The sequence below is a fragment of the Patagioenas fasciata genome, chromosome 19 (assembly GCF_037038585.1).
Source record: "Patagioenas fasciata isolate bPatFas1 chromosome 19, bPatFas1.hap1, whole genome shotgun sequence".
Lineage (NCBI taxonomy): Eukaryota > Metazoa > Chordata > Aves > Columbiformes > Columbidae > Patagioenas > Patagioenas fasciata.
In genome coordinates, this window is record NC_092538.1 from 4021436 (window position 1) to 4047931 (window position 26496).

At 46.0% G+C, this 26496-nt stretch overlaps 1 protein-coding gene across 6 annotated transcripts in view; it reads right to left on the reverse strand.

Annotated features, from left to right (window-relative positions):
• GALNT17 (polypeptide N-acetylgalactosaminyltransferase 17) overlaps positions 1-26496 on the reverse strand; it is a 272817-nt gene that overhangs the window by 186327 nt on the left and 59994 nt on the right. The window contains exon 1 of one of the 6 annotated variants that reach the window (XM_065853288.2): positions 24167-24731. The exons of the other annotated variants lie outside the window; for them this stretch is intronic. Within the exon in view, the coding sequence (XP_065709360.1) occupies positions 24167-24404 (238 nt within the window). The 5' untranslated portion in view covers positions 24405-24731. Of the gene's footprint in view, positions 1-24166; positions 24732-26496 lie in introns of those variants that run through there. 6 annotated transcript variants of the gene reach the window in all.

Here is a 26496-nt window from a genome sequence, read left to right on the forward strand (position 1 = left end):
AGGAGGATAAGCCAGTTAAGTTGTTTTCAACACAAAAAGGCAGAGAAGGTCAGGAATGAAATGGCAGCACAAAAACACCAAAAGCACCACTGGCCGCACAGAAAGCAAACTGACCTCCAGCTGAGCACACAGACAGACAGACACACTTCCCCTGGTTGGAAGATGTAAGAGCCAACCTCACAATGCTGTAGAACAGTACTTGGTAGATCAGATATGAGATAATCCATGTTAAACATCTTTTAGAGCCTGCTGGAAGCTGACAGGCGAATTCTTGAGAAAGCTACTGCCTCAACAGAAAATTATATAGAGCTGTGATTTAAAATTTAAAAGAACAACCTCAAAAGAACTGCCAGGTACCATCGCTACAGGTCTCGTGAACAGCCATGTTCTGCAATCACTGAAGAAGCTCTTACAGCTGATCAAGTGGGCCTGAAATGCACAGCCAAGCAAAAACGGCCACGCCAGTGATACAACAAAAAAAATGACTTTTCCTCCATCTCTCCCCTCTCCCTGGCTTAGATTTATTTGTTCTTGGCAGAGACTTACGGAGGGTGACAGTTAAGGAGCTGATGGCACAAAACACTATCATTTGTCCCCACACATGACAAATGCAGCAAGAAACCACTGCCAAGAACAGCGGGTGAGGTGTCTAAGGGACTGCGGGAGGTCAGTTTGCCCATCGGATCTGTACCTAATGCTGGGATAGAGAAAAACACCATTTAGAGGATTTGTAATACATCATGCAGGAGCAGCAGCTCGCACTGCTCAGTGTCTGCCCCACATCAAGAATGGTTTGGCCAGCAGGACAGGGCAGTGACCGTTCCTGTGCTGGGCCCTGGGGAGGCCAAACCTCAGATCCTGGGGGCAGTTCTGGGCCCCTCACACCAAAAAAGCCCTTGAGGTGCTGGAACAAATTGAGAGAAGGGAACGGAGCTGGTGAGGGGCTGGAGCACAAGTGTGATGGGAGCGGCTGAGGGACCTGGGGGGTTCAGCTGGAGAACAGGAGCTGAGGGGAGACCTTCTGATCTCTGAACTGCCTGAAAGGAGCTTGGAGCCAGGGGGGGTCGGGCTCTGCTCCCCAGGAACAAGCGCCAGGAGCAGAGGAAACGGCCTCAAGTTGCACCAGGGGAGGTTGAGGTTGGATGTGGGGAACAATTTCTTCCCCAAAGGGCTGTGGGGCATTGGAACAGGCTGCCCAGGGCAGTGCTGGAGTCACCATCCCTGGAGGGTTGGACAGACGGACATGAGGTTCTCAGGGACATGGGGCAGTGGCCAAGGGTGGGGTAACAGTTGGACTCTATGACCTTAAGGGTCTCTTCCAACCAAAATGATTCTATGATTCTATTTGTGGCACAGCAAGGAGAGCACCTGGGCGGGATGCAGGGAGACAGGACAGCAGCCAAAGGGCTGAAAGAGCAGCCAGGACAGGAGGCAACATGGTCAGTGACACTGCGGGATGAGACCCCTCTCACCATCTTGATCCAGGAGAGCAGGTGAAGCAGATGTGAAGCCCATCACGGGTTAACATCACCTGTCTGTCACACAGGAAGCCTGAAGAGGGGAAGGGCTTCATCTCAAATACTACAGCAGGAAGAAGGACCTGCTGACATGAGCACAGAGGGGTTTGGTTTGTGTTGAATTGATGACTCATCCAGCCTTGGCCAAAAAGATGATACATCTTTTGCGAGTTCTAGGCACTCTCCCAGGAACACTGATGCAGCCTCTCGGTGTGAATCCAAGGGAGTTATCTCTCATTCTGCCACGTTGTTACAGATCAGAAGAAAAATGCCCTTTGTGAGTAATTCCAAATTGTTCTCCAACTGAATTATCTGCAAGGATCTTACAGGGATTCACACTGAACTACAGAATCTTCTTTTCCAGAAAGGGAGGTGAGGTTATTTTAGAGAATACACATAGTTCTATATTTTTAGCCCCACGAACCTACCTTACAAGAAGCTGTAGACTCCTGTTGCTGCCATTTTTCAGTGTAAAACATACGTGGCCCTTCGGCTGATCTATACGCCAAAGCACAGAAACAACCACTAAAACATTTTGCACCCTTTTTCCGATATGAACCATTTTGTTTCCAACAGTTGCTAGTGAGCTTGTTTTTCTTCCCTAAAATTCCTTACATCTGACATTTAAAGTTTTGAAGTTTTCAGGAGACCTCCCTTGCATTTTTTTCCAAACTGAACTCCCTTCCATTAGTTTAGTTTTATTAACCAACTTCTTTCCCAATCTCCTTCCCGTCTCGTAGTGCCGTCCATCCACGAAATGAGTTGCAAGCTCCCCACTTCCAGCACTTCTCCCTTTTCTGAAAGCCGCATAATCTTACTCGGACAACAGAGAAGTGCTGTGGATAAAAGTCTCCTGGGGGAAAAGAGGGAGGAGGACGGGGCCAGAGGAAGGACGGCTGCGTGGCAGCGTGCAGACTGAACCTCCAGCTTTAGCCACAAAAAGCAACAAACATCAGGAAACTGCAAAACTTTCCAAGACTCACTTGGGCATTAATTCCACATAATACCTGCCAGTTTCAGTTCAGCTCAGCTGTCTGATGAGGCATCTACAAAGGTAAGTTTTATATAAGGGCTATAAGGGATTTAATAAATAAGCATTAGGGACTCTGAAGAACAAGAAACTTCATCCCAAGCGAATGAGCACCTGTCCTGGACTACAAACCTCAAGGGCAATGGTCTCACTGCGTGGACATCTGTGCTCTCCACATTTGGCAGGGACATCTCCCACCGTAACGGTCAATTTGTGAGGGCACCACGAAAAAAAATTAAGTCAAACGTGGAGGAATATGCTTTACCAGAGGAAGAACCAGGAGTTATGTTGGATGCTTCCGAGATTTTTCTGGCTGCATCTGAGCTGAACATTTTACAGCCCTGGCTGTGTCTGCGCACACAGGGCAGAGATTTCTCATTTCATACATCATTTACTCCTGCAGTGATTCCACAAAGTCACAACACGTTCTTAATACACAGGAGAAATCCATTCTTCTCATGATAATGGTTAAGGTTGGAGATATTGAGCATAGATTTCGCCGCACAGCAATGCTGCTTGCTACAGGATAATCCTATGTCCTTAACAGAGAAATACAAGGCAAACACAGGAAAGCATCATCTCCTTGCAATCAGAGGACAGTTACATCAGGAGGTTTCCCACAGCCCTTAACAAGTTATTTATGTGCAAAGCTCCAGCCGTTAAGTGGAGCATAATTCTCGCTGGAAGCTGTCGACAAGGTTTTCAGAGTAGAACAGGTGCCCGTGGGTGGTCAATAGACAGTAACATTAAGCATCCGGAGCTTGGGGTATCAACACAAATTAAACCAATCAAAATAATTATGACATTTGTTGGCGAGCTCAGCTTCAGCTTAAACGTCCTCCTGTCTGGATCTCAATGTCTTCTCCTTGACCTCTACTATCACATCACTCCTCTCCCTCTTGCCCTACAGATCCTTACAGGTCCCCAATACTGCAGAACAGGCACCTTTGGCCATTTGCTAAGGATTAAGCCGTATGTAGACTGTGCTAAAGCACAACTCCAACCATCACTGGAGAGAAGGGGAGAAAGCACTGGGCCCTCGTGGCCAGGAAGGCCAATGGTACCTGGGGTGGATTAGAAGTGGGGCGGCCACGCAGGAAAGCAGCACCTATACCTGGCTGCTCCATCTGCTAGAATCTGAACATAAATATCCTGACACATTTTAGGGCAAAATCTCCCACGTGCGCTACAAAACAGCGTTCTGTAGTTGAGCTCCTAGAAATAGCTCACAGCACCTTTTAATATGCAACTTCCTTTGCATACAGATTTGTTCTTTCCATTTGGGACTGGATGCAAACCCTGAGCCTCCGATATCCCTTTCTTTGTACAATATGGGTCCTGTACAGTCTCTGGGATTACACAAAAGGGCAGATCCAGCCCCGGCATCAGGGTGAGGAGCAGAAGCCGTGCAAAGCCCCCTGAGCCATCACCCCCCTGCTTGGACCCAGCGCCCGCTCGGTGCCCAACGCTGCCGTTCCACGAGGCTCCCAAAGGCTCGTTACAAATTCACGGCTGCAGCTGACCCCCATTAGAAAGTGGTTTATTAAATTTGGGTTATTAAATTAAAACATCAATCCCAGAAATAGATGTTTGCTTAACAGATGTTAAGTGATTCGGGGACCTCACGCCACAAGCCGTAAAATAAAATCAAACTGTGGCAACGCCAAAGAAATTAAGCCATAAAGAGAAAGCAGTGGGAGGAATCCAGAAACCTCTTGCCAAAAGGAAGCTGCTTATCTCAGGCTTGGTACAGATTGAAGGCTCTCAGGTGTGCCACATGCAGACAAAAATAACTCAGCAGGTGAAAGCAATTATCAGCCCATACATGGACAACAGGTACTAAGGGTATTTGATTCTACAGACCTTAAGTGCAGATTTCCTTTCCAACAGTTTTCTGTATTTGCTTCCATACAGAATTGGCTACATCATTTATCATTATGGGGTTTTTTTAAGCAGGGAAATTGCGTTGGTTCTAGGATGTTCAACTGAGCATCAAATCCTGTCTGCACTGCACCACCCCTGTGGTGGTCCCTTTATGAGCAGCATCGTGCTGCAAGATATCTACAGGGCTTGGGAAAAGAAACAAAACACCAGCCACAGAAAAAAACCCACAAACCCAAAACACTCTGCTTCACTTCCCCTGCAAACGCTGAGAGGATTTGGGGGCTGCTTCTCAGATGTTCCGCTTCCCTTCCACGTTGAGGGCCACATGTTGCACCATTCAGTTTTTGACCCTTCAGGAAGGCCCAACTGCAATGAACTACTTGGAGAGTATTTGCCTCTCTACTCGCACGCCTGGACAGGAGGCAGTGAATTGATTCCAGTCCCCTCTTCCAGCACTGAGTTCTGTTAGAGACACCAGCCCCAGCACCTCTTTGGAAAGTCAGGTGAGCAAGGCCCCATTCCAAGCTGCACAAAGCACAGTTGGGAGTGTTTTCAGGATGGAAACATGATAAAAGAATTTATTTTCAAAATCCAAACCTGCACCCTCCTTAGGGCAAGGCCACTATGAGAGATGTCCTCTCCAACCCCTGCTTATGGCAGATACCAGCCCTTAAAACTATTTTCCAAAGGTACAGATGCCATACCCTGCCCAGCAGTCCCAGCTTCAGCTCAACCCCTGCAGACTCACTCAGATGTATCCAAGCGAAACCCTTCCCTTCCTTCTTCAATCTCAAGAGAAGATCTCTAAGTGGTTTGGTGTTTATTTATCCATTCCCTGGCTCTCTTTAGTGCACACAGGAGGAAAGCGAGGGGTGTTCTGGTGGGCAGGGGCTGGAGGCGGCAGCCCCAGAGGCAGAACTGCGGTTTCAAATCGCAGGAGCTTCACGGGAGCAAGAGGGAAGAAATCATAAAGCTCACAGATGCAGAACCTCCGTATGTAACAGTACAGGATGTCAGTCTACATGTATTAGAAAAAACAACCAGTTAATTAATTTTCTGAAGAAAAGATGATTTTGCAGAGCTTTTACAGGGTCTGGCGCTACTGAAGCTCCAGTCCTACGGCAGACGTTGTGCCAGCGAACGTAGAGCACGCTCTGTTTGCACACAAGGGCCCATCTGCTCCATCTCTTACAACCGGATCCAAGAGCTCCACTGGTTTGCTTGCATTGCCATACCCACGGGAACGGCTTTACCCTGTGCAGCGGACAAGCGTGTCTGGAAAAGGACACTGTCTTTATCAGTATCAACTATTTCTGTGCTGCTCTCCCTCCCTGGGGCCGAACTCCAGACACCAAACACCCAGGACAGAAACTCTGGGACATTTCTCATCAGGGTTCAGCCCAGTTTGTCCACCACCATCCACATGGAGCAACAGATAACCAAAGCGCTTTAGGTTTCAAAGCATAAGGCTTGTCCTGGTATTTCATAACCTCATCACAGAGCAGAAGAACTGAATGAAAAAATAGTGAGAAACAGAGAGCCTGCTGACCCAAAACAAGGGTTACAACGTGAGGAGACCTATTCTGCAGCTAGTTGTGTATCAAGGATTAAATAACATTCCCGGGAGGCACCTCAGCAAGGCCTCAGCTTTCAGCTTTGAAATGCAGCCAGCTCACAGGGTCCCACAACACCCGGCTGCCTTGGATTGCAGAAGAACACTCTGGGCACTGCGAGATACGGTCACTGCCGCTCTAGGACCCCCCAGATCTCAAAAATGTCTTGCGAGGCGTCTGAAGCCATTATGTGTAACAAACTGCCTTCCGCCAAAGGCAAGCAGCTACAACTCTGAAATCCAAAATTTCATTTACTGGTTGTCTGAAAACAGATACATAACAAACAATAAAGCAGCTTTGATTCTGATTCCTTTTTGGGTATCTTCCAGTTTGTACCAATCCCCAAGTCCTGCTTCCAGAACAGTCTTTCCCAGAGTTAATCCTGACATAAGCTACTTCTTATCCCTCCCTTCTCAGCAGCCTTTCTGTCGAATATAAAACATCCCGTTTTGGTAACTGCTTTTATTTGGGCAATATCCCATTTGGGCAATACTGCACCTTTCACACCTTCTCCTTTAGGTCAGCACCAGTGAACTCAGCAAGTTTTTGGACTCTCTCCTTGAGCGGTGAGGAAATTGCTGGTACAACAATCTTTTGACTGGAAACATATAAATAAGATTTTATTACAATTTAACTTGCGTGTTTTACCATTCAATCAAATGCCAAAATGGCTAAGAAAGAATTGCCATGTTAGCTTTCCAACAGTTCAGCCAAATAAAGCCTTTTTTAAAAATATTACATTAAACTAAATCATTCTGAAAGGAATCGTTAAATTCCTACCATAGACACAACTTGTTTTAATGACACAGAATTACATTGTAAAGCCTCTTACGTTTTCCATTCAGTTTGGTCTGTTTATGCTCTGCAGTATTGGCACACACAAATCTGAAGTGCATCGTATTGATGTACACGTTAAACACAAACGCTACAGAAGAAAAAAAATCAAAGGCTTACTGGTTTCTGACATGAACAAGAGTCCATTGTGCACGACTGCAAAAGACAGAGGTGAAAGGATCAATGCGCAAGAGGAATAAATGTGGAGCAGAGACTGGAATGAGCACAGACTTGCCAAATTCTGCTCAGCAAGAGCACCATGAATATCCACACCACACATATTGAGAGAAAAAGGGGAGGATCCATCTGCAACCCCACCGACAATAGGTAAGACACATCCTTGGGGATGCCAGGAGGTCCTAAGAACTCCATTAATCCTGACACTAAAATTAACGGTCTAAAGTTCTGCAAGTGGCTCAAACCATCCATGTCACTTCAGGTTCAGCTTTAAGCACCCAACTTCTATTTTCTGATGCACCGAGACTCTGCAGACCCCATGAAGCAGCCCAAAGATTCAGGAGGCTGAGGGATCTTCCAGCTTTGCCTTCGGCAGCACCAGGTCACTGTGGGGAAGAGGGTGGGAAGGGGAGGACTTGGAAGAATTAGAGACATTCAGCTCAGGGTATGAGAAACCATCCACCTGAGGCCTGGGCCAATTTAAACAGTAACAGCAGGAATTACATATAAAGGAATGACTTTGATTTTTCCTGCAAATATTGAAGCCAGTTTGCCAATGTCTGGCCCAAGTATTCCCTCCTTATTTCAGGCCTTGTGTTCATACCCAGAACACCAGGTGCAGCTCTAGTCATCTCCAGTTAAAAACAAACAAGAGTACAACACAAATATAGTAATACAAAGCTATAGCATAGCAAAGAGTTTCAAAAATGCTCTTTATATATGAGAAATGAAATAAACTAGGACTCTTCACCATGGAAAGAAGGCAGGTGAGCTCAGAGGATGCGAGAGAACTCTGCAATGCTCAGTGATAAAAAGCAAGATAAGGCAACTCATTGGATCTCTCCAAAAGCTGGGAGCATCTAAGTTATCAGGTTGCAAGTTTACAACTTAGTTAAGCATCCATCTCTTACCAGACCTTACCAGTTCTCCCCATCGCTCTCTCGGCATGAGCCGATAGACTTTCCTCCCTGGTCAATAAACTTCTATTTTGTGTATGTTACTTGAAACACATAAAACTTTGAAAACAGGCCACAAGGCTTCCTATAGACTTCTCAGATTTACTATTCTTAGTGGAGACTGGAAGTTAAAAGGAGCCGAGTTTTGACTCAAAGAAAAAGAAATGCCATTAAAAAAGCAACAGGGGACAATAATTGCATGGAACAGAGTAGTTATGGCAGCAGCGATGCCCCGAGGTGGCTCCGAGCAACCTTTTCTCACCTACTCGGCAGTTCTTAATTTTTAACTTAGTTCGTAGATCCTGTCAAATTCCCACCGGGCTTCGCAAACTCAACATATGGCTCCAGTGAAACACGACTACCCGCAGGGCAGGGACGTTGTCATCTCGTTCCACTCAGGTATTGGAAGAAATAAAGATTTCAGGCAAAGATAACCAGACACACATTGTTCTTACAAAATATTTATCACTACGCAGGGTGAGCAAATGATTTTTAGTATCTTCGCTGACTAAATGAATAAATCATCTCTATATAAACTTGTTAAGATGACCAGTTCAGATAAGACTGAGTCAGAAGCTCAGACCAACAACCCATCCTCCCCTTCTGTCAGTCAGGACATCATAATGCTTTAAATGCAAGAGCAGAGTATCAGTTTCTGAGCACCTGAAAGCTCAGACTACGGCAGTTTCTTGCAATGCATGAGCTGTGCTCAATTCAGGTCCTGGATATATATATTATTTTGCAGATGGCACAAATTAAGATACAAACACAGCTTACAGACCAGAAAGCAGCACCAGCCGGGCACAACCAAGCGAGTGCTGGTTCTCTAAACAAGTTATAAACCCCCTGGGACTGACAAATCAGCTTTTACTGTCTAAATTCCTGCATCTCGATGGCTGGTATGACCCATGGCCATTCTAATCTGAGAGCACATCATACCAAATTCACAGCAAAAGAAGTGACCGTACCAGGAACAGGGCAACAAGCCGTGAGTGCATATGCTGGTGTCACTCGCTCCAGCCCCACGGACAGCACTGGCCTCCCAGACACCGCTGCTGGTTCGCAGGTAGATCCTCTCCTAAATGGTTCCAGATCTGAATCAGACACATACTATTACTAAGGGAGCCCATTTTAAAGAAAAAAGGCCACAAACCATATATCCATGTCTTTCTACATACATAGGACTCCATGCATCTCCTGGCTACTAAACTAGAAGCATAAAACCAGAAGTAAATGCACGTCACCCCCCATGTGCTGCTCCACCATGGACTGGGGGGTCTCCAGATCTGGCACCGTCCGGCAGTTCTCCACGAGGACTTTCCTGAACATCCCATGCTCTTGAACACGATGCTCAAGAGCCCCAGAGCTGCTCCTTCTCATTTAAGCGAAGCAATGAAGGAGATTTCCTACAAATGTTAAGTTGTGATTAACATTCCCCCAAAGCCCTCTCTGAATCTTGTCATCTACCAAGTTTCTCCGCACTGAGCTGCACGGTTCTACCTGCAACGCCAACACAAGTCTTTTGAATGCAAAGGAGACTCTTCAAGGACAAATGATGTTTCTTCAGCTCCAACTTCCTCACCCTCTGGCAGGTGTCAGGAGAGGGCTCGGCCGGGGGAGCACTGATGCAGATACTTTAAAACTCTATCAATAAATAACGAGCCCGTGTTTGACTCCGCTGTCTCTCCCCCTCCCTTTAAGCAGGTCATTCTGCCTGCTATGGAAATCAGCTCCTCTTCAAAGCAGGTTTGCTCAGCCCATTCCTTATCTCTTTAATATTCGAAATGTGTAAAGCGTTGTAAGAGCAAAGGCTAATTTCAGACTAATTTGATTTATTCCTGGCGCGGGTATAAATATGAAACTGTATTTCCTTGCCAAAAATAAACCCCAAAATATGAAAAACAAATGACAGCTTGCAAGGTATTTGCTATACGGTTAGTTCTGAATTTGGTATATAGCTACAAGTCCAAGTCCCCAACAGTTAACACAATGCAAATGGAACACAAAGGGTCTTTGTGGTCTAACAAGGGGGGAATAAAAAAAAAAAAAATCTCTTGAATTAGACTGCAAAAGCTCAAGGGACCAATGTGGGAGAAACCCAGCACATACCAACGTCTGCCTGAAAATTAAGCCTTACCTTTTCCTTTCTTTCCCCTAACACAAAGCCTTCCAATTTGCACCGCCAATTAATAAAGCGCTTCAGATGAGCCTGATCCTAACGGCCCTGAAGTCCCTGGCAATCCCACAGCTTGGACCGGCACTGACCAAAGAGAGCTCTGAGCTCTTCCCAGCCCATCCCGATGAAGGGACAGGGCAGGATCCGCTCAGCAGAATTTACAATGCAGACAAGGCTCCAGGGTTTGACTGTCGGTGCTTTGAGCTGTCCCCATACTGACTCACAGAAAACGTTTGGTTCGCACTGATCCAACTAAGCAGTTTCTCTAATTCCAGCCTAGATCACCGAAGGGTTTTATCTTTTAACACCCAAAAAAATGAGACAAAGAAAATTAACCACAAGAATTTTGTTATTAATTGAATGCCCCATCAGCAATTTTGGTTTTAAATTAAAAAAAAAAATCAGCATTTTAAAATTCAAGTATAACGGAATTTCCTAAGACTGGAGAAGCATTTGCCTTATGCATCTCTGCAGATAATCACCTGGTGCGAGCCCCTGACGCAGCATGTTCAGCAAAGTTCTCCTAACTCACAATTGTGCAACTTCAGCCTGTTCTTTTGCTCCATTGATCCAGTGAGAAGAATCCTGGATCAGCTCTTTTTTTCCCCCAACTTCTTGAGCTTCAATTCTTAAGGTTTTAAGCCAAGGCTCAGCATGGAGGTGTGCGAAATGCAAACGAAGGAGCAGGCAAAAAAGGAAACCTTTTTATTTTAAACTCCTGGAGGAAAGAGATAGAGGCTGTAGGGCTGAGGTTACCTCTAAGAGCAGCAGCATTTTGCCTTCTAGAGAGTGGCAATGGAGCTGATGGCTCAGAAGCAAGAAATAAAATAAGCTCTGCATATACGTAACCACAGGAGGTCTGTGCAGAAGGAGCATATGGTTCAGCAGGAGAAGAACCTGCCCCACATCATTCCCTGGGTGCTACTATCTCTTCCTCCAGGTCAGATTGAATTATTTGACAGGGCACAAAGTGAAAGGTTGTATTCAGAGCTCGCACTTACATTCAAGTATTTAACTCCGGACCTGAGCGCTGCCCACTGCACCTGAGCCTAAAGCACTGGGACATGCTCCTAAGTCACGGGCACTGCCAGGACATACCTGCCAAAAACTGAGGTTTAAAAAAACACCCATAATTGCAATAGGCCTGGAAGCTTCTGAATTTGGAAAGCACATTATTAATATTAATATGTATCATTTTATAGTAGAAGAAATACCAAAAATAGACAGCATTGTGCCTTAAGGCCTAGAATCAAGCGGGATTTTGGGTAGCACATGCTGGAGAAGACAGCAGCAGCTGTCGAGTCACAGCTGGAGTTGCCTCTGGTGGAGATGATTGAGAAATGGGATTAAGAAAAAAAAATAGGTAAAATTGAAGGTACAATGAAATGCAAGGAGGACAGACAACTGAGTTAAGAGGCGGTCCTCACTTGCAGAGCATCTGAATTGTTACAAGTCACGTATTTCCCTTTTTCCTTCAAGTATCCCTGCTTCCTAACATTTTATCAGTTCTTCCATACGACCACTTTCCTTGCAATCTCAGCTCCGTTTTCCAGGAAGGCCACCAGACTACAAGGTCAACAGCCCCATAACAGCTGCGAGGCCTTAAACTAATTCACGTGGTCCCGTTACACCGGCCCTTGGAGCAGCAAAACGGACCGGGAGTTTTTTCATCCTGCCTTTTTCCTCCCCACAAGCTGCTCGGGAAGATTGCAAAGCCGTTGCCTTTGCTGCCACCTTTCTAACAGCCACATTTCCCTTAGTCAAAACTCCTTGGAAAATCCTAAGGATTAAAAAATAATAGAGCAGGAGGTCCCAAAGCAAAAAGCGTTCCACACCAACCAATCCTCACGGACCCGGCATGAGTTTACATCACAAACCAAAGCTCGCTGAAATAAATAGGTGTGTTCTCCAGCACTGCCAAATCTCACTGTTTCTGCTTCCACTGGGGACCAGTAGATCAAAAACCTTCTAATGAAGAACAGTGCGAGGCCAGCGCTTAACGCCAACCTGCAAAAATCAGCGATAATGCTCAGTTCTCAAGAAATAAAAGAAGAAGTTACCAGCAGTTAGCCTGAAACTAGGACAGCTGCAGCCTTTGAAATACCTACTGCGGATGAGAACTACTTAGGCTCATCATAATTAGTAAATGGCAAATATTAGGAGTTATGGGAAAAGCGATCGTTAAACCAGATTTTAATAGCCCAGCATTTCATACGTTCAGATGTGAAAATACAGTCAGCGTACACTTGAAGCATTAAGCCTACATTAAGAAACAAACGGCTTCATTTCTGGAGTTGTAAAAACAAAGGTTAAATACCTGTTTCAGCACAAAACCCATAATTTTTCCACAGTGACTGTATTGTTTTGTTTTACACAGCTAATAATACCTGCCCTGGCTTTATACCCACACATCTGCATGCTCTGCAATGCGAACACTTTAATCAGCAAAACCACCCAAGAACCACATTTAGCATTAATGTTTCTGGAAGTAACCTATCTTTTTAGTTAAACTTCATTTATATGAAATATTGTGTTGAAAATAACACTTTCTGCAGCTGGCCGTACGTCCACTACTCGTAATGGAATCACCAAGAAACTGCACTGCATTCCTGTAGCAAAGCGGAGATGTTCCTAGGACACCCTGTCCTGTCCCATCTCTCCCCCACATCAGCCTCCTCATCCTCATCTCCTCCATCTCTGCTCCTGTGGTTTCCCAGCCCCATTTTTCAGAGCTGCCGGCTCACTCCTTGTCCCTTGGTACCGGCTTCTGTTCCTCTACGGGAACAATAGAACATGTTTTTCACATACATCTTATTTCCAAAAACATCCAGACCAGTTTGCTGGGATTACAGACAAACATGATCTTGACAATAACTGACCATCTCAGCCTTGCTGAGAAAACTTATAAACAAATGAAAGCAGCTTCTCACGATGGAAAAGGCTGAGCAGCCTCAGAATAAGATGCGACCAGAGATGCCTACACCTGGGTCTGCAGTTTGGGAGCAAATTGCTTTCTTTGGATATCCAGCTCCAGTAACCGTAATTACAGCTGGCTATTTCTGGATATGCAGTTCCGGTAATTATAATCAGAGCTGGACATTCAAGGGAATTCCAGGATTTTCCAAACAGCTGCACAAAGAGCAGAAATTATGCCAGATGCTTCAAATTGGGATGTGATGCCGAAGTTTTATTCCTTTCTGTTCACTGCCTGTTTCCTCATCGTAGCCTGGCAGATGGCTCTAATTTGCAAGGTCTGATGCTGTTCTAGAGGATCAAACAGGCAGCATCAGTAGGGAGGAAAATTGGTGGAAGGAACAGAGCATTAATTAGTATCTAGAAGCTGAGCAACTTCCTGAGAAAAGACTGATAAAAGTGTAAAATCCCATTTTACCATCTAACCCTTTGATGTCTGTGCAGAACAGCTATTAAACTCCCCCAGAAAGTCACTTATTGATTCAGTGCTTGATCCAAAGACAACTGAAGTCAATATGACCTGATCCCAGTAACACCTTCCACATCAGACATGGCAGAAACCGGTAACTACCTACAGACACTCCTGCCAGGGGCAGGTTTCTATATGAGAGCTGCCTGCACACCCATTAATCATCTGCATGATCCAGCTGTCATACTGCCCCTTCATATCACAAGTACTAATCAAACAGCACCACGTTTGAACCGTCCCCCTTCACATCAGAGAAAGGAGCTCACCCACCCCTGGCCCCTTAAGTTAATTTTTCATTTATTTATCACAGTATCACAGTATGTTTGGGATTGGAAGGGACCTCAAAAGATCATCCAGTCCAATCCCCCTGCTGGAGCAGGAACGCCTAGGTGAGGTCGCACAGGAAGGTGTCCAGGCGGGCTTTGAATGTTTCCAGGGAAGGAGACTCCACAACCTCCTCACCCTTTATATATTTATCCATACACTGCAGGTTTGTTTCTCATCTCCGCCTACAGAACTTAAATCCAGCTCTGTCTCTTTGCGCATTCACAGAATCCCAGAATGTCAGGGATTGGAAGGGACCTGGAAAGCTCATCCAGTGCAATCCCCCCATGGAGCAGGAACACCCAGCTGAGGTTCCACAGGAAGGTGTCCAGGCGGGTTTGAATGTCTGCAGAGAAGGAGACTCCACACCCTCCCTGGGCAGCCTGGGCCAGGCTCTGCCATCCTCACCAGGAACAAGTTTCTTCTCAAATTTAAGTGGAACCTCCTGTGTTCCAGTTTGTACCCACTGATCCTTTTCCTATCATTGATTGTCACTGAGAAGAGCCTGGCTCCATCCTCCTGACACTCCCCCTTTCCATATTGATCCCCATGAATGAGGTCACCCCTCAGTCTCCTCCAAGCTAATTGCACGTGGTCAATCAAATCAGCCTTAACCACACCAGCATCTGCTCCTCCAAGCTGAGACTTCTGGTCCTCCCACAACCAGGGTTCCTGAATTGGTGCATGGTGGTTGTTTTCCTCACATTGAACCTGTTCCACATCACTCATGGGAGTAAGTAAAGCTTTGTGCAGCAGGCAGGAACACTGAGGAAGGACAGAGAGGAGCTCCAGTCCCCTCCGCTATCCCCAAAGCCCCCAGCACGTCACTCCTGCCCAAAACCTCCCCTGTGTCTTCTCCTTCACCAGCACATCTTCCTGCTCTATTCTTGCACTTTCTCACACATTTCCCCTTCAACCTAGTCAACATATAATTAATATAGTTTTAAATCAACATGAGTTTTAAATCCAAAAGCCACAGGGAATTAACACAACATTAGGTCTAATTCTCCCCTCATCTTCGGTCTCATGCTGTTGCATGATTTATCTCACTGAATGACAAGCGAGTGGGGAACGGCCTGTTTCTCACTGTTTATAGCACCAAATATACCCGACATGAAGCAGACAGGGCCACTGGGCAGGGTCACAGTGTAAATGAGTGGTAATCACTTAATTAAGGCCACATTCCAGCCATTTGTTATGGTGGGGAATAAGTAGTGAGTCAAACATCTCTCTCACTTTTTCTGTTCCTACCTTTTTGACACCAGTTCCAAGCATCTTCAAATCACTGCAACTTCTCCTTTGTTCTCATACGATTTCCCACATATAAACCTCTCCATCTCTTCCTGCCCTTGAGACATTCACTCAGCAATATAGAAGGAAACTTGAATCTCTAACTCATATATATTTTTTGTAGTATTATTCTAAATGACTCATCCAGCATCACACAAAACGTTGGAGGAAAAACTGTGACCTAACCTTTTGGTACTGAATGCCTGGTGCCCTTGATGGTGACACCAGTCCCTGCATGGTGACACGCTCCGGATTACATGAATAACAGCTCCAAGCAAAATGAAATTCCACATTATGGTGTTTGGTCTACACTTATACACAAAGCACAACGTGGCCCCAGCCTTGACTACAGGTTTAGACAAGTGTGATTGTTAATCTGAATATTGTCTTGTCAGCGCAAATATGAAACACTTCAATAAAATCTGGCAGCCTAGGGTTTTTATGCTCCAACCTGCTTATAGCATTCAGTGTTCCAGTGCACTTCACTACACACAAAACACACACAAAGATCAACAAAAATTACTGAAAACCTAATTAACGGAATAGAAGCAAGCTCCAAAACATCAAATTGTTTTTCACTTTTTTTTCCTTCCTAGTTTGCTTTATGTTTTTAGAGTATGATCAAGCAATTGTTTTGGAAGAATTTGTTGTAATTTGGTACAAACATGAGCGCTCTCGTGATTTAATTTAAAGTGTAATGTAGGCGAAGACCCAGAAAGAAATTCTAATTGTTGCATTTTAAAATTAACTTTCTCAGTTCATCTCTATGCTCTGAGAACATGCACAACCACAGTGGACTGCTGCGCTGCCCCAAGTACTACACGAGTAAATGAAGATTAAAAGCAAGGTTAAATAAATTCCGATGACAGTCAGGTAAGAGCCCTTGCCTGACTCTCTCCTGCTCCCTGCAGCTTGAGGAAAAACCCAAAATAACTCACTGTTAGCATCTGTTAATCTACTCTTGGTTTTTCTCTTGTAATGGGTTTCTGCTTTCTGTATCTCAGCAGCACTTAGACACACCAAGGAAAAGCAATTTGGATTTTCACTGCCCACAAACACACAAGAAAAAGAGGAGAAAAGCAACTCCTGTATCCCATTTGAGTGCTGGGGAAGGGATTCAGGGAGATGAAGGATGCTCAAGGGCAACCACGCTTCAAACCACGGAGAGGAACACAAGACATTTATTTCCATTTGTGCACAGGCTCAGGGTACTAAAGGGAAGCGGGACTGAGGATTCCCCTTCCTTCCTCAGCATTGGATGCTGACACATCACACAGCTGGTTTTACTGTGCTGAAATTAAGTAATCAGGTACAACAAGACATGCCAGCTGTGCGGTGAGAAGTGATGATTTACTACAGATAACAGAGACCCAGCTTTCAAGAGATCTTCCATTTTCCCTAACAGCAGGAAGAGTCGTGCTCTTGGTCAGACAACCTGCGAAAATCTCTATTTTTAAAAAAATCCAATTACCAAGAGTTATCATATTACTCCTGTATTACCCTGCGGAGCTGGAGGTATCTCCTGTTCCAAGGCTGAACGAGCGCTGTAATACGGCAGGAAACCTTTAGCATCACCATCTGGGTATCTGAGTGAACCCCGGGAGGGCAGGATCATCGGGACCGGCACGTGTTGCACAGCAAGCGCACATCGGCGGCTTCTTCAAAAGGAAAAGGCCAACTGTGATTTTTATCCAACTCTCTGCTGACTTCAGGGAATTGTCTGTCTTTTTCTGATACCTTTGCATGTCCCCACTGACACAAGCACCAAAGCCCCATCGTTACATCAGAAGCGGGTTCTTAATTGCTGGGTGAGAGCAGAGCGAGGCTCAGCACAGCTCTCCCCTGCACGTCATGGTTTACATCGGGCTCTCATTGCACCACCGCTGTATTATTTTTAGATAACCATCCGTGACTGTCAGAATGTGGGTCGATAGCTATTAGATTTATAGGCAGAACTAGCTATGCTTACAGCAACAAGATGTAAAGCATTTGACAATTTCTTGAAGAAATTTGACCATGGGGATTGGGGGCTAGAAAATACAGTTGCTACTACTTCCAAAACTGTTTAGGAAAAATAATATCGTACCACTAGGATACATAACTGACGTTAAATCACCGCTGTTGACTCACGGTAGGGTCAATACTATGACTATTCAGTTTGAACAGCCCTTTGCAGACTTAGGTAAGCACTTCTTATCTTAAAAAAAGGTCTTCTTTTTAAAGTTTAATATTTCAGCATGCAGAATGTCCTCACCTACCCGGGGACGCGGGCGCATCTGTGGGAGCTGGCAGCCTGCCAGCCCGCCTAACATCTGGACCAGATTGTTCAGTTTTAGATAAAGATTAGTGGCATAAATCACAGAATGATTAAAACCTTCTTAATTACCTGAGAAGGATTTCTATTTTCTTTTGTGCTATGCCTTATTAACAGGTAGATTTGCTCACGAGCTACATACAGCATTTTCTTATTCGAAATGCACGCACTTTCTACAGGCAGAGAAGGAACAAGCGAAGACGGTGGCCAAGACAGACCAGAACTCCCCAAAATCCGAGTGCCTTGACAGCACAGACCTCAAGCCAACTTTGTCCGTCTGTCCTCCCTGATCAAAGCAGAAGATCCCAAGCCAGCAGGCGTGAGACTGTGTTGTCCCAACAAAAGCCCAAAGGCCTCGGGGTACCTGAGCCGCTGTGTGAGCCCAGCGGATGTGACAGGTGGTGACGGTCGAGTCGGGCCCCTCTGGAGCAGCAGCTGGAGCCTTCGGGCACCAAAATGTCACTAGATGCCCATGTGTTGCCAAACACATCCAATTCCAAATGTCTCTTACTAGAGACACAATAGCACGGTGCTGATCAGGACCGAGGTTTGGAAATAATACTGTAATTCACATCATGACATCACCTTTTTTTTTTTTTAATCCTTATAAAAATACTCCTAAAATCTGCCTAACTAATTTAGCAGCATATATCTAACGTACCTTTGGAAATGTTACCATCTCCTTTTGGGCAGACCTGAATTAATACGCAAGAATACACCACCAGTGTTGTCTCTATTCTCTAGTCACTGCTGTTGTTGCATCTCGTGAATCCTGTGTTGTCTCTGCATGATAAATGTGCTACTGGCTTATTACTCATTCATCGCCAATGACAGTGAATGTTCGGATGATGATGCCAAACAACTATCGAAAACAAAAATTATCTATCAGTTCCTAGTCAGCCGGGTTGTAAACTAAATGTCACATTATCGTCTAAGCCTCCAGATGCCTCCTAAATGACGATCAGAAGCCTCATCTTTTAACTCTATTATTTCTCTAAGACGTATTTCTTTCATTCATTCCTTGATTGGTATCAGACCTAATTTCCATGAACCTGATAAGAATGATTTAGAGACACAATCTCTCAGGTGTCTCAAGCCCGTGCACTGGCCCGCAGTTGGTAACTTTAGGCTGAGAACTTCTAAAAGCATGTACTGAATCTGGATATTTTCCAGTATTCCTAATAGTGAATATGGCAACCCTTTCTGTTAGGTATATGATAAATATTGAAGCTGCAATTTTTACCAAGCATCTTTATAAGGCTATACCAAAAATACAGTTGGTTTTGACTTCAGACACATCACAGCAGCGGGACAGACTGGGAAACAGCATCTCAGATTTCGGGTGACAACTGTCACCAATACAGAACTCACTCCATTCCTATCGCTTTATCTCCACAGCATCATTTCTCACATCAAGGGATTTCACCCGGTGAGGTTGTGCTTGCAAAGAAAGCCGTTCTATTTCATTAGCGTGATTTAAAAGTTTGGTCTCTTCTGCCTACAAACAGCATTTCCCTAGTCTCCATTATTTCCATTTAGTGGTTTATCTTAATTAGAGAATTTCTTAGCATTTTAGTTAATATATTACCTGTTAAAATCTTCATATTAGTAGTCTATGAACATAACACTATTAAATACTACTAAATGGCTGACAGAACTGCTTTTAATCTGCCTTATTTACATATATAATTTTTATGCGCAGTAGTTAACTAAGTTTGTAATGACCTTTGAGGATGATAAGTGTTACAGAAGATAAGCATTATCTTATCCTTATGGGAAGCAAATCCACATATCTTTAAAGCGTTTTAAGTTAATTAAGTGCCACTTTACGAGGGGGATAGCGAGGCCATGCAAAAGGCTGTGTTTCAGTATCAGCCTCGGTGTCCACACACAACCCCCCCAAAGTTCATTTCCTAATTGGATAAGCAGCCGCGAGCAGTCTGTGTGCAGGGAGGCTGCTGGCAGGCACTCGTTCAGATCTCGGCATGTGCAAATAATTCCATGTGCAAAAGCACAGATGCAAGCTTGTTTGAAAAACGAACATGGGCTTATTTAACCACCAAGGAATTTAAAGTTCCTTTTCGACTCTTTGTTTTTTCACTCTTTGTGCACTTGTTTAGCACGAAGGGGAAAGCCCTCTCTGCTCACCCACTGTCTGGCCAGCATCAGTGGTTCTTCATCACTGGCCTCTCATTTACAACAATTTGCAAATAGCTTTTATTCTCCCTGATCTTACACATAATCTGTTGTGAGTTGACAACATAAAATTTACAAGAAGAGCTGAGGATGAGTCAGCAGAGCCCTTTCACGGTGCTTTCTGTCTTACTAATATTTAGCTTGAAGGATTTTTATGTGTTTGGTTTTTTTCACCCCACTCAGAAAGATGCCACATCATTCCTCTCTCATTGGCTTCCAGGCAGCCAAGCACCTACTAGATTCAGCTGTTGTGTGTGAACCCAAAACCGCTAGAGAAGGTGTTCAGAGCCTTCAAGGAGGTTTTAATCTAAGAGCCAGAGGTCTGTGCACACACACACAGATACGGAGGTTTCACCGCAGCACACCCGGGAGGTCCCTCAGGTGACAGGGACCAGCAGAACTGCTGCACTGACAGCTGCTTGGAGTGCTCAGCTACGGCAGAGACGGTCACGGCTTCCCCACACACAAACCAAGGGTTTATTCAGAGCACCCTCCCTCCTGTGCTTCTTATTCTCAAACTAGCAGCACTATTAAATGACTAAACTTTTAATATATTGACTCCAAGAGCTTCTGGCAAACAGGCTTTAGAACAGGGGATCGCTCATGCGTGGGTAGGATCAGCCTCAGAAGGACAGAGACAAAAACCAACACACAAAATCAGATCCAGGCTTGTTTGTCTTACCTGGGATGAATAATCAACACAGGTGCAGCCCCAGCGCTCTGCACACGTAAGGAAACCTGCATATGGACCCTGGACATCCCAGCAGGCTCTCAGATAATGACCAAGCTCTGAATGCTTCTGCATTGGGCAAGGATGGCTGAGGGCAAACATCAGACTCATCCTCTCTCCTGCTGCGTTTCAGGAGGCAAACTACGGCTTTCTTCAAGTCATGTTGCTCATCCTATAAATAATTTGATGCTAAAAATTAGCCCACCTTTGTTGTCTGAGGATCCTACAAATGCATTATTTCACAAACTGCTCTGGATGGGTAAATCCAAGCATTTTCCCAGGGCTGCCCAGGAGGTCCACAGTTGTGGCAGAAGCTGAATATTCTCTTCTAGGTCTTTATTCACCCCAGCTACTCACGAGCTAATTAGCACAGAAACCCTCTCTTTATAAACACAGACCCAACCGAAGAGTTCATTTGCGTGAATCTCCATTAAGTTGGAGATAATCTCGACCGCAAGTTTTGCTTATGTAAATGTCAACACACAAAAAATTAGGTTTGGATCAAAAAGACAAGTTGTAGTTAATACCCGGAGTAAAACACGCACTTTGCTTCCAGGCCTTCATTAGCTTTCCCTGAACATCTGCTGAACAGAAATCTCCATCCATAAAAGTGACTACAGAAATTAAAAACCCTCTGAATTGTCAGATAAGTGCGTGCACGTACAAACCCCTCCATTGCAAAGGATGCCCTTGTACTTCTTTGTGACTGTGGGAGCCATTCAAGTGGAGAACAGCAAAAAGCAACAAAAAGGCAAAAGGTAAAACCCACAAGACTCGTGCAATGAACTAAGGGGCAATAATAAACTTTTAGAAGAACAAAACACACATACAGTTCTCAATCAGCTTTAGGCCAAAAAAAGGAGGGAGACGGGACAGCAACTCCTGCACAAACAGGACTAAGAGGGACCAGAGTTACTGCCAGAATGGCACCATAGAGAAATGCCCTTCAAAAGGAACAACTGTGTAAAATAGCTCCTTTACCAGCCCCCAGGCAGTGTTGTTTAGCTTGTTTTCACAGCCAACATTCACAGAAATAAATAAATAGACTGATATACATATAAAATGAGGGTTGCCATACCAGGGAGCGCTGCTATTTCCAGTCTGCTTTACACTACAAGACTCAAAAAAACCCAACCCCGGCAATGGTATGATCAGATTGCTCATTTGATCTTTACAGAATGGAGTTTTTTAAGAGATTCGTTTTTTAAATATGGCTTCAACTCCCACTGAAATCCAGCCAAGTCCTATAACGCAGAAAAAAATCCATAGCTGACTGCACCCAAACTGCAGTTTAGTTTCTTTCTTTGGCCAAACGCTTCCTGATGCTCCCTGAGGTGCAGGTTTTCCACGTGCCACACAATATATATACCCCAGATTCTAACATTTAATACGTGCCAAACCACAGGTCAGAATTAAAACAAAACACAACCTTACATGAGAGAAAGAGAATTCTCTTGGTGGCTGCATTTTGCAGGGAGCTTGTCTAAGAGCATATGGTGGGTTTTGTTAGACACTTCACACCAATGTGCAACTTCCCTATCCTAAAAGGAAAAAAAAAAAGAAAGAAATGAGCTCATATTGGTACACTTCAAGCAAGCACTAAGATTGGAGCTTTAGGTATTATTTCAAGTGCCCAGAATCACTTGGGCACAGAAAACTTGTGGTGGGGAAGCTGGTCCAGCCGCCTCCGCACCCTCAGTCCTCTGGGCTGCCTCGGTGGTTTGTTTTTAGCACCGGCGGGTGGTGATGGGGTTCACCTGGCCGCCCACACCATGCTCTAAACCCACGGCTTGATGAAGCGCAACAACACACAGACGTCGCTCACAGAACAGAGCACATCGTACTTTTCTAAAAATCACAGGTACCAAATATATACTTGACCCACAGTTATATAACTGCTACGCCAGAGCTATTTTTTAGCCCGGCTCATCAGCGCTGCTATAAATCACCCCGGTATGCAGAGGCCAGACAAGCTGCCACATATATGCACTCAGCTTTCCATCTGCCCTAAGAAAACATTTGTGATATGGGCCACTTATCTGTTACCTCTCTGCTTGTCCTGGTCTTTAGGTGCACGGCTGCTCCTCAGCACCACACAGACCCCCATACGACACCCAGAACGTACCCGAGCGCCCCACAGACCCACGTTCAGAGCTGCCGCAAGCGCCAGCAGCTCCAAAAGCAGCGCCCAGCAGAGCACAGACTCCCAGGTTCATCTCTACAGAAGAAGAGTAATAAGTTATATTTCAGTTCTCCCTCTGTATTTGTGGCAATGGTAGACAGTATCACAATTACCTGTCCAACACCAAGGTCCTAGGATGAGGTCTCCTGCGCTGCACTGCAGCTATCGCCCCTTTTTAAACGAGCACCTAAACCTTCCTGGAAACTTCTGCCTGAGCAATATCCAGAAGCAGCCAGTTTCACAGTTTGACTGTAAATAACTGAGCTTTCTACCTTATTCCTTGTTACTTTTTTGTTTCACCTTGTTTGTCACCCAACAGCGCAGCTTCCACACCTTCTGTGCCGGGTGCTTTCAGAGGCAGGATGGGTTTTTCATGCAAGTGTATAAAGTAGCAATATAAAAAGCACTTTTCTCGGCTAAGTGCTTCTTGTTTTGTGTAGTGCCTTCCCTGAAGCACAGACACTGAAACAACCACTCTGCGCCAGGGAAGGTGCGTTGTGTTCCTGCACCTGCCTCACGTCCTCGGTGCAGGAACAGAACCAGCAATAGCTCTGAGTCAATACGGAGACACAGCAGAGCCGGCTTGACGTTCAGCATGGCACAGAATCACGCCTTCGCTTTATATTTGAAACTCAGAGAAGGAATCACACTGACATCCCCAAAAACATTAACTCTGCTAAGTCTGCAATACGAAAACTCACATTCGTTAAAGCTACAGAGATTGGAGGCAATAAATGGGACTCTTGATTGAGATTACATTCCCAGTTGTGAACCTATTGGGAACAATTCAAAAAAAATGAGCTTCCGCAGTCAGCGTTTTAATTAGATACCTCACCTAGATTTCTTATGTCTTTACAACGTGTTTCTCTATCCCACACAGCGTCTTTAAAACTCCCTCTCTACATCTCAGAACTATTGAACCTGGTGAGATTTTAATAGAAATCCCTTCACTATGCTATAAAGAGAAGTATTGCTTGAGATTTTAATTAGCAACTGTCAGTGCTGAGCCATAGGAGATACTAAATAGTTTGCTTAACTTATTAGAGAAAGTGCATTTTGTTTTCTGACCTTCTGCACTCAAATCATGCAAGGTATTTTAGCCATTTAAAAACTCCTTTCCAAAACCCTACTCTGTAGTAGTAAATGCCATTCCCACAAACAAATATAGTGTGTGGTGCTCCAACCATATTCTCCCACCGAACATCCTTCTCATTTGATGCAGAAATCATGACACTGTAATTTCCTGACTGCTACTATAAAGCTGAAAGGCAGCACTACGCTATTATGCTTTCCTCTCATCCTCTGCAAGGTACTCTGAGCTTTAAACACAGGTGGAACTTAGAAATCAGACACTATATTGATACAGTCCATCGAGACTCCATTTGCACAATAATACAGTAAAAAGCACGGTTCTATCACGCAAACTTCAAGCAAGCTGTGCACCCACTCTTTGCCTCGATTCACTACCCACAACCGTACCCCTAAAATAACTATTTCCTACCATTCAGCTGCCTGTAGACTATATCTTCGAGAAGGGAGAGCCTCTTCAGCACCGCATCCTGGATGGAGCTGATGCCACGGGCTGTCAAGTTGGCCACTTCTGCCCTGGGATGGATGTCATGGAAGGAGTCGCCGCTCTTGGCCGTGATGGGTCTGCACTTGGCCAGGAAGAGGACGAAGCCAGCCACCGCGATCAAGTTTAACACCAGCAGGACTTTGACTCTCCTCAAAGAAGCCATCAAACTTCCCGAGGGGCCCCGCCAGCCGCCGCGCTGCCCGCAGGGCTAAGGGAGCGCTCCGCCAGGTGCCCGCCGCTGAGCGCACATCGCCCGGCGCGGAGCCTGCGCGGGGAGCGGCGCGCCCGAGCGCGGCCCCGGGCTCACCGGCGGGGAGAAGCGCCGCTCGCCGAAGCCCGCCCCGGGGCTACGGCCCCAAAAAGGAGACGCCACCGCCGGGGCCGCCCGCCCCGCTCCGCCCGCCGCGCTGCCGCCGCCGCAACTTCATGCCCCGCGCAGGGCGACCGCGCCTCGCCTCCCGGGCGCCGGCGGGGCCGGAGAGCCCTGCGGCAGCGCCGCCGCCGCGCCTGCCTCCGCCGGCCGCGCGGGGGGGCGCGGAGCCGCTGCTGCGCTGCGCGGACGGGGCATGCCCTGCCGGCCGCGCCGCCCCCCCGGCCCCGCCGCCTCGCTGCACCGCGGAGGGGCGGGCAGAGCGGGGGGCGGGCGCGGGGCTCCCGCTCCTCTCGGCGCACGGGGAGGGGAAGGAGGGAAAGTCACTACGGCAGCGGGCTGCAGCACGGAGAGCGCCGCTCCGCGCCCTGCCCGCGCCTGCGGAGAGCGGCCCCGCCGCGCCGCGGCTGCCGGGAAATCCCGGGATGGAGCGCCAAGCACGGCAGGGGCCCCGCCGGCTGCCGCTCCCGCCCGGGGATGGGGGAGCGGGTCCTCTCGGATCCTCCCCGGCAGCGCCAGCGGGGGCGGCCAGAGCCGGGCAGCGGCTCCGGAGAGCGCGAACACACAGCGGTGGTAACATGGGGAACGCGCAGCTTGGGGGTAACACCGTTACATTCAGACAGGGATCGTCACGGAAAAAAAAAAAAAAAAAAAATCACAGAATCATTTCGGTTGGAAGAGACCCTCGGGATCATAGAGTATCCATAACCCAACTCCAGCACTGAACCATGTCCCTGAGAACCTGGTCTAAACGCCTTTTTAAACCCCTCCAGGGATGGTGACTCCACCACTGTCCTGGGCAGCGATTTGCAATTCAGTCTCACAGAAAGTTTGAGCGTCTCTGATTTCGCTGCCCCCCGGGGGGCTGAGTGGTCCTGGCGCGAACTTTGCTCCCGGCTCTCCCAGGTGAAAGTTCTGTCCCTGCACTCAGAAATGTGGCTTGCTCTACAAAGGCGTTCAGTCAAACAAAGCAAACCATCCTGCTTCCAGATAGGGCTCCCCAAATATTCTGTGCCAGGGAAGGGAATGGTTGCAGCACGGGTACAGAGCTGGTTAGCAAGCATCTTCCACACTACAAACACTAAAAAGAGGTAGCAGTAACCATCATAAACTACAATTCAAATCCAAAATTTTCATGCTGGAATACTCCATATCCTCAACCTGAGAGGACGGCTATGGCTGAACAATCACAGTAAAGCCACCTACTCAGAGCTTTAACCATTTGCCACAGTTAACCCTGCTTTTCACAAACATGAGATGGAAAGGGATTGAAAATGTGAGCAACATTCAGCCATTGTATCCTACAAGGCAACTTTTCAACATGTAAGAACACCCTCTCTCACCTTCAAGCCATAACTAAAAAGGAGAAACAAACAAAAATCAATGCCATGGAAACAAACCTAAAATTGCTTTAAAGGATCTGGAGTTTTAATTTAGTACCAGCTGCACAAGAAATCTTTTATGGTTTCTACATTCAGACCCAGAACCCTGCTACAAACCTCAAGAACTGCGACAGGCACAGAACTCACAGTGAGACCTTAAAATAACGTGGTCAGTTCATCATCCACACTCAGGTTCATTATTCCAGCACGAGGGTCAAGTTGTGAATGATTCTGGTGGCATGAAGCCAGAACTACCTTACAAACTCCTCAAAACCATGAAAGCTTTTTGCTGGCACCAAGGGGAAGCTTCTCATGGGAGCTGCAGGTGTGGGGGCTCTTTAGGGGTGCACTGGCACACGATAAACATGATAAAGAGTATCAGAAGCAGAAATATTTGTGCAAAGAGAAAACTACGTATTTGAAAACAGTCTTGGATAAAGAAGCCCCACTCCTGCTAGTCCTGCATTACACAGTACTCCCACTGTCGCATCACACAGAAACAA